Source organism: Oncorhynchus mykiss, unplaced genomic scaffold, assembly GCF_013265735.2.
Source record: "Oncorhynchus mykiss isolate Arlee unplaced genomic scaffold, USDA_OmykA_1.1 un_scaffold_246, whole genome shotgun sequence".
Classification (NCBI taxonomy): domain Eukaryota; kingdom Metazoa; phylum Chordata; class Actinopteri; order Salmoniformes; family Salmonidae; genus Oncorhynchus; species Oncorhynchus mykiss.
This window is the reverse complement of record NW_023493706.1, coordinates 108,483-117,500: the sequence shown is the minus strand read 5'-3', so window position 1 is coordinate 117,500 and position 9,018 is coordinate 108,483. Positions and strand designations below refer to the sequence as shown.

The 9,018-nt window shown below is 43.1% G+C and overlaps 1 protein-coding gene across 4 annotated transcripts in view; it reads left to right on the top strand.

Moving 5' to 3' along the window:
• The window catches only part of LOC118948709 (protein CLEC16A-like), an 87,330-nt gene that overhangs the window by 38,797 nt on the left and 39,515 nt on the right, over positions 1-9,018 (top strand). For all 4 annotated transcript variants that reach the window (XM_036973393.1, XM_036973391.1, XM_036973392.1 and 1 more), the window contains 2 exons: positions 7,618-7,718; positions 8,533-8,652. In XM_036973393.1, coding sequence (XP_036829288.1) covers positions 7,618-7,718; positions 8,533-8,652 — 221 coding nt within the window. The remainder of the gene's footprint in view (positions 1-7,617; positions 7,719-8,532; positions 8,653-9,018) is intronic.

Here is a 9,018-nt window from a genome sequence, read left to right as displayed (position 1 = left end):
TCTTTGGGTAGCCATGTCTTTTTATGTCTGCCGGTTTCTATTGCCAATCGGTGGTCACTCAGCCTGTACTTGGTAAGGATCTGTCTCTGCTTCGTATCTCTGACAGAGTAGAGATAATCAGCCAATTCATATTCTCTGTTTAGGGTCAGATAGCAATTTAGTCGGCTTTGGGATTTTGTTTCGTTTTTCCAGTATTGTAAGTATGATTCCTTTGATTGGTTCATGATTTTGTTTATTGGAATTCTTTCTTTTGAAGCAGTGCTGGTGTCAGCTTGATTGGTGAGGTCCAACACCAGCTGACTGAGAGGGCTCGTTTCTGGGCTCAGCTCTTGGGCTTGAAGTGCTTTAAATTGCAGACTCGAATTTGGACTTGAATTTAGATGTAGCCAAAATTTTAATGATCTTTTCTGTATTTTCATTATTACTGGAAAACGGCCCAATTCTGCCCTACATGCATAAGTTGGTGTATTTCTCTGGACTTGTAGAATTTTCCGACAGAATTCTGCATGTAGGGTTTCAATTGGATGTTTGTCCCACATTTTAAAATCCAGTTTATTGAGTGGCCCCCAAACCTCACTTCCATAAAGTGCTATTGGTAGGATTACACTGTCAAATATTTTAGTCCAAATTCTAATTGGGATGTTGATTTTGAATAATTTCATTTTTATTGCATACATTGCTCTGCGGGCTTTTTCTTTGAGTGCCTTCACTGCCATATTAAAGTTTCCCGATGCAGATATGGTCAGACCAAGGTAGGTGTAATTTTTTGTGTGTTCAATTAAGGTGTTGTTCAGGGTGAATTTACATTTTTGTTTCTGACATCTGGGTTTTTTTTGGAAAATCATGATTTTAGTTTTTTGGAAATTTACTGCCAGGGCCCAATTATGGCAATATTGCTCCAGAATATTAATGTTTTGTTGAAGACCTTCTTTGGTTGGTGATAGAAGTACCAAGTCATCAGCATATAGCAGGTATTTCACCTCTGTGTCAAATAGTGTGAGTCCTGGGGCTGGAGATTGGTCCAACATGTCTGCTAATTCATTGATATAAATGTTGAAAAGATTTGGACTCAAATTGCAGCCTTGTCTCACACCTCGACATTGTGAAAAAAATTCTGTTCTTTGGTTTTTGATTTTTATTGCACACTTATTTTCTGTGTACATACATTTTATTAAGTCATACACCTTACCACCAAGCCCACTTTGTAGAATTTTGTAGAATAGCCCTTCGTGCCAAATCGAATCAAATGCTTTTTTAAAGTCAATAAAGCAAGCAAAGATTTTGCCCTCTTTTTTTGGTGGACGTGTTTATTAATTAGTGTGTGTAAGGTGTATATATGGTCAGTAGTGCGATGGTTAGGGAGAAAGCCAATTTGACATTTACTTATTACATTTTTTTCTTGAAGAAAGGTTTGAATTCTTGAATTCAAAATGCTACAGAAAATCTTTCCCAAGTTACTGTTGACGCAAATTCCCCTGTAATTATTGGGGTCTGATTTGTCTCCACTTTTGTGGATAGGGGAGATGAGCCCCTGGTTCCAGACATCAGGGAAGCAGCCAGAAGTTAAAACCATGTTGAACAATTTAAGCACAGCATTTTGCAACTCAGGTGTGCTGTTTTTCAGCATTTCATTTCTGATGTTGTCTACACCACAAGCTTTTTTTGATTTAATAGATTTTAGCTTTTCATTTAGTTCTTGTTGGGTTATTGGGTAATCTAATGGATTTTGGTTGTTTTTAATGACTGATTCCAGGATGTTCAATTTTTCTTTAATTTCTAATTGGTTCTGGTTTAAGTCTTTTTGTGGGATGTTTTTGTATAGATTATCAAAGTAAGTTTTCCAAATTCCTACATCTTGTATGGCTAATTCTTGTGGCTTTGTTGTGCTTAAATTGTTCCACATGTCCCAGAACTGATTTTGGTCAATTGCGTTTTCAATTTCATCAAGTGTCTTGTTGGTATAATTCAATTTCTTGCATTTCAGTGTTTGTTTATACTGTTTCAGAGTTTCAAAGTATTCATATCGTAGCTCTGGGTTGTTTTGCTGCTTATGTTTTTTGTTTGACATTTGTCTTAGGTGTTTTCTAATTGTTTTACATTCATTATCAAACCATTTGTCAGAAACATTTTGATTTTTGCTTCTGATGTTGCATTGCTTTGGTTTTCTCAAATTTGCTTTCGATGCTGCTTTTTGGAATATGCAGTTGATGTTTTGGGTAGCTGAATTGACACCATCTTTATTGTTTTGGTACTGTGAGTTATTGAAAAACTGTATAGAGTTCATCATTTCATTTGAGTTCAATGTTTCAATGAATGCCTCTGCACTGTTTGGAGCCCATCTGAACGATTGGTTTATGTTGTAAAGTTTATTGGGCTGTTTTTTTGAATGGATATTGCTGGTTAATTTCTTCAGAAACACGTTGATCTGACTGTGATCTGACAATGGTGTCTGTGGTCTGACAGTGAATGCACTAATGGAGGAGGGGTCAATGTCAGTGATGGCATAATCGACTACACTTGTCCCAAGAGCTGAGCAGTAAGTAAACTGACCTAAAGAGTCCCCTCTGATTCTACCATTAAGCATGTACAGGCCTAAGGCTCGACAGAGATGTACTAACTCTTTTCCATTTTTGTTCAGTATTTGGTCAGGACTGTTTCTATTATTTATAATAGGGCTACTGTACAAGGAGGGGTGTCCAAATATGTGGTGGTTACCTCCCGCATCAGTGTAGTCAGGCTCAGAACCTGTTCTTGCATTGAAATCTCCACAAAGAAGCACTTTACCCTGCGCCTGAAATGTAATGATTTCTGTCTGGAGATTGTCAAAAAACTGATCATCATAATATGATGAATCTGAAGGAGGAGCATAAGCTGCACATATGTATACATCATTGTCACAATAGATTGTACCTTTGTTAAGTTTTAGCCAAATGTGAGTGGTACCTTTTTTCATTTCATTCAGTGCTAAGTCCTGCTTATGCCAAATGATGATTCCACCTGAGTCTCGGCCCCGTTTAACATTTTTATGTTTGATTGATGGTAGTAAACTTTCTCTATAGCCTGAGGGACACTGAGTATCTATGTCTCCACGACACCATGTTTCCAGTAGGATTATGATGTCCTGTCCCTTGATGTTTTTAATCAATTCTGGATTAGTTGTTTTATAACCAAAATGTGAAGAGTATAGGCCCTGGATATTCCAAGAGCTGATAGTTAATGATCTCATTTATAATAAGTGATATTCACTGGTTTGAGTAAAGTACATCGAAAAAAACAAAAAAAATAAAATACTATATATATATATATATATATACATACATATATATATACATACACACATACATACATACATACACATACATATATATATATATATATATACATATACATATATACATACATACACATACACATACATACATATATATACATACATACATACACACACACACACACACATACATACACACACACATACATACATATATATATATATATATACATACATACACATACACATATATATATATATATATATATATACACATATACATGCACATAGACACATACACACACACACACGCGCACACACACACACACACACACACACACACACACACCATTACATATAATAATTATTATAATACCGGTGTCAATACATTTAGGAATATTTGTAAACAAATTAATAAGAATGGAATAAGATTGCACTGTACTTATTTTATGTGCAATCTGCAACCCTGTGTGTTTGTGTGTGTGTGTGTGTGTGTGCGCGTGCGTGCCCGTGCGTGAATTAAAGGGACTGTCTAGCTCAGTAGTCTGCATATTAGTTGCAGTAGTTGGCGCACCTCTCCTATCTCTGATTGTTCTAGGGGTCTTCTGCCAGAGGTTACCTCAGCATATGTAGGCTGACGATCTAATTGATACATGGTGTGGACTGCATCATGTGGTCTACTTCCCTGAAGGGCAGTGTTCTGACCGACCCTGGAGTAGTGGTCAGAGCTGTGTTGTGATGGGCTGGGTCTAGTAGAGCTGTGTTGTGATGGGACAGGTCTAGTAGAGCTGTGTTGTGATGGGCCGGGTCTAGTAGAGCTGCGTTGTGATGGGCCGGGTCTAGTAGAGCTGTGTTGTGATGGGCCGGGTCTAGTAGAGCTGTGTTGTGATGGGCCGGGTCTAGTAGAGCTTTGTTGTGATGGGCCAGGTCTAGTAGAGCTGTGTTGTGATGGGCCAGGTCTAGTAGAGCTGTGTTGTGATGGGCCAGGTCTAGTAGAGCTTTGTTGTGATGGGCCAGGTCTAGTAGAGCTGTGTTGTGATGGGCCGGGTCTAGTAGAGCTGTGCTGTGTTGGGCCTGGTCTAGTAGAGCTGTGCTGTGTTGGGCCTGGTCTAGTAGAGCTGTGCTGTAATAAGCCATGTCTGGCTCTTTTCTCCTCGGGATGGTGGAGGTACTGTTGTTTCAGAAGGTGGGGCGGGGGACCTTTGTTGCTGGGGTGATGGGTGTGTGGGTCCCTGCCAAGTGTTGCATCTTTTAGGTCCTTGGCAAAGGTTCTGATACTGTCCTGATCAAGATGTATATTATCATATAAGTGTTGACATGTCAGAGTGGGGTGGTGAGCCGTTCTGACGTTGAGCAGTGAGGCACAGTCCACAGTGATCTGTTGATTTATTTTGTCGATCAACTTTTCTGGGAAGTCTTTTCTTGGTAGGAGGGTGGACACAACTATATTGGTTGTTGGGAACATAGCCTGTGCCCGTTCTGCCACTCTTCTCACTGCCCCAGATACATTTTCACCTTTGGCATGAAGGTCGTTTGTGCCAGTGTGGATGATGATGTTGTCAGGGGTGTCAATCCTGGTCTGACTGAGTAGCTGCATTGCACTCTCAGTTGTAGGACACCAGAACTTATACACCTGGTGTCTAGGGAATAATCTTTCCTGGACTAAGAACTTCCCATTTGAATCAATTAGAATTGCAGTTGTGGGTGATTGTCTGGGTGGAGCAGACTGGGAGGCTGGTATTCTGACCTGGGCTGGAGCAGACTGGGAGGCTGGTAGGTTAACCTGGGCTGGAGCAGACTGGGAGGCTGGTATTCTGACCTGGGCTGGAGCAGACTGGGAGGCTGGTAGGTTGACCTGGGCTGGAGCAGACTGGGAGGCTGGTAGGTTAACCTGGGCTGGAGCAGACTGGGAGGCTGGTATTCTGACCTGGGCTGGAGCAGACTGGGAGGCTGGTAGGTTGACCTGGGCTGGAGCAGACTGGGAGGCTGGTAGGTTGACCTGGGCTGGAGCAGACTGGGAGGCTGGTAGGTTAACCTGGGCTGGAGCAGACTGGGAGGCTGGTATTCTGACCTGGGCTGGAGCAGACTGGGAGGCTGGTAGGTTGACCTGGGCTGGAGCAGACTGGTAGGCTGGTGCAGTGTCATCCGGCTGTGTAGTGGAGGCCATGCTGGTCTCAGGTTCTGCTTGTGTTGTACCAAGCTGGTGGACATGTTCTCTAGATGCAGAGGACACAATGACTCTCTGCCGGTTGAGGGTGTCAATGTACCTCTCTTTTTGTTCGAGCTCCTTTCTAGTTGTGCTCAGATGTACTCTGAGGTCATCATTTGTCTGACTCAGCTTGTCCATTCTGCTTTCTAATTTAGCTATGGATGCTCTGCTCTCCTCCCTGAACTGTTTCATCTCTTCTTTGAGTTTCTGGACAGTGTCCTCCTCTTGAAGCTTCTTCTCTCTGAGTTCTATGACCTCTGCTTCGACTAGAGAGAGGGTGTTGTGGAAACGTTGCATAGCAGGTGTTCTTATTGAAATTGTCATGTCCTTGACTCTGTCTGCTGCAGGTGAGGTAGGTAAAGGGACGTTGAGGGCTTCCTGCTGGGTCACAGAGACCATTGGGGTCTGCTTTTCTCCATCTCCCTCCTTGACTTTTTCCTCATTTTCTGAGATGATGTCAGCGTCTTCTTTTAGGGTAGCAAACCTATTCTCAAAAGCCTGGAGGCTTGAATCATTGCCTTGTATCAATACAGTTCCATTATTATATAAGTTTACTGTTTGATATGTGTTGCTCTGGTCAGCTTCTTCAAAAATGCTGATCTGACATCCTTGGCTGATGCCCCTCTTTTTTGAGAAAGGGAAATGGTTGCAAATAACCTTTTTCCATATGTTCCCTCGATTGGTATTAAAAATTAAATTTGCTCTTGTTTTGTAACTGGTAAGATCTGCAAACAGGCATTCATGGTTCTGTCCCATCAACAAACCTTTGAAACTTTTCTTAGCTTTCTCTGTTTGGATGTCTGGTGGGTAAACAATTTCCATAGCAACGCTGGTGATGTTGGCTACAATGTTGCAATAGAAGTGCTGTTTCTTGTATAATGCTCTCTTGTTTCTTCAGAGGACTGTTTCACTTTGTTGTCCTTTTTTCTTTTCCTTTTTCTTCTGTCCTTATTTTGTCTTCCTTTCTTCTGTTAACTAGATATTTTTTTGTTATTCTTTGTAAGCTAGCTAGCTTCTTCCAGGAGAGTCCTTAGCAACTGCTTAGCAACATGTAAACAATTCAGCTAACAATTCAGCTAGCTAAGATAACTGTATAATTTTATGAAAAATAGTTACTTTTTCAAAATCCTGTCTTTTTGGTTTGTTGCTTGTATTGTCTTCTATTGAGTCTTGCAGTTTTCTTTTGATTTTTTCGATGTACTTCACTCTAAAAAACCATTTAAATCTCAATATATACAGGAGCTCATTTTTCAGCAGCTGCTCAATTTGGAACTTCGGAACTCTCCCTGTCTCTCTCTCTCTCTGTCTCCATCTCTCTCTCTGTCTCTCTCTCTCTCTCTCTCTCTGTCTCCATCTCTCTCTCTGTCTCTCCCTGTCTCCTCTCTCTGTCTCTCCCTGTCTCTCTCTCTCTCCCTGTCTCTCTCTCTCTCTCTCTCCCTGTCTCTCTCTCTCTCCCTGTCTCTCTCTCTCTCCCTGTCTCTCTCTCTCTCCCTGTCTCTCTCTCTCTCCCTGTCTCTCTCTCTCTCCCTGTCTCTCTCTCTCTCCCTGTCTCTCTCTCTCCCTGTCTCTTTCTCTCTCTCTCTCCCTGTCTCTCTCTGTCTCTCTCTCTCTCCGTCTCTCTCTCTCCCTGTCTCTCTCCGTCTCTCTCTCTCTCCGTCTCTCTCTCCGTCTCTCTCTCTCTCCGTCTCTCTCTCCGTCTCTCTCTCTCCGTCTCTCTCTCTCCGTCTCTCTCTCTCTCCCTGTCTCTCTCTCCCTGTCTCTCTGTCTCTCTCTCCCTGTCTCTCTGTCTCTCTCTCTCTGTCTCTCCCTGTCTCTCTCTCTCTGTCTCTCTCTCCCTGTCTCTCTCTCCCTGTCTCTCTCTCCCTGTCTCTCTCTCTTTCTCTCTCCCTCTCTCTCTCTCTCTCTCTCCTCATCCTCATTGCCAAAGCAAGTGAGGTAGATAATATACAAAAGTGAAATAAACAATAAAAATTAACAGTAACATTATACATACATATATATATTACAAATGTCATATTGTGTGTGTGTGTATGTATATATATATATATATATATATATATATATATATATATACACAGTGTTGTAACAATGTACAAATGGTTAAAGTCTGTCTCCTGTCTGTCTCTCTCTCCTCCAGACCGTTCCTAGACATGGTGTACAGTGCTCTAGATTGTAGTGAAGACGATTATCATGCTCTGTTTGTCCTCTGTCTCCTCTACGCTGTGTCACACAGCAAAGGTGAGAGGAGCATCTACACCATCTGTTCTGTTCAACAATAGATGAGTTAGCTCTGGTAGGTTAGCACCGGTAGGTTAGCTCCGGTAGGTTAGCTCATGTAGGTTAGCTCCGGTAGGTTAGCTCATGTAGGTTAGCTCCGGTAGGTTAGCTCCGGTAGGTTAGCTCCGGAAGGTTAGCTCCGGTAGGTTAGCTCCGGTAGGTTAGCTCATGTAGGTTAGCTCATGTAGGTTAGCTCATGTAGGTTAGCTCCGGTAGGTTAGCTCCGGTAGGTTAGCTCCGGAAGGTTAGCTCCGGTAGGTTAGCTCCGGTAGGTTAGCTCCGGAAGGTTAGCTCATGTAGGTTAGCTCCGGTAGGTTAGCTCCGGTAGGTTAGCTCCGGAAGGTTAGCTCCGGTAGGTTAGCTCCGGTAGGTTAGCTCATGTAGGTTAGCTCATGTAGGTTAGCTCATGTAGGTTAGCTCCGGTAGGTTAGCTCCGGTAGGTTAGCTCCGGAAGGTTAGCTCCGGTAGGTTAGCTCCGGTAGGTTAGCTCATGTAGGTTAGCTCATGTAGGTTAGCTCATGTAGGTTAGCTCCTGTAGGTTAGCTCCGGTAGGTTAGCTCCTGTAGGTTAGCTCCGGTAGGTTAGCTCCGGTAGGTTAGCTCCGGTAGGCTAGCTCCGGTAGGCTAGCTCCTGTAGGCTAGCTCCTGTAGGCTAGCTCCGGTAGGTTAGCTCCGGTAGGTTAGCTCTGGTAGACTAGTGGATCATGATGTTCTGTAGAGACGTTCCGTTAACCGATAGGAGCTGTAACTCGTTCTAAATGCGTGTGTTTGTTCAGGGATCAACCGTGAGTTGTTGGAGAGGCTGCAGTTACCAGTCCCAGACCAGGAGAGGAGCTGTTACAGCCAGGTGTTGGTGGAGAGACTCATACGAGTGATGAACGTGGCTGCACAACCAGGTAACACACACACACACACACACACGCACTATCACACACACACACACACACACACAGTTACCAGTCCCAGACCAGGAGAGGAGCTGTTACAGCCAGGTGTTGGTGGAGAGACTCATACGAGTGATGAACGTGGCTGCACAACCAGGTAACACACACACACACACACACACACACACACACACACACAGTTACCAGTCCCAGACCAGGAGAGGAGCTGTTACAGCCAGGTGTTGGTGGAGAGACTCATACGAGTGATGAACGTGGCTGCACAACCAGGTAACACACACACACACACACACACTATCACACACACACACACACACACACACACACACACACACACACACACACACACACACACAGTTA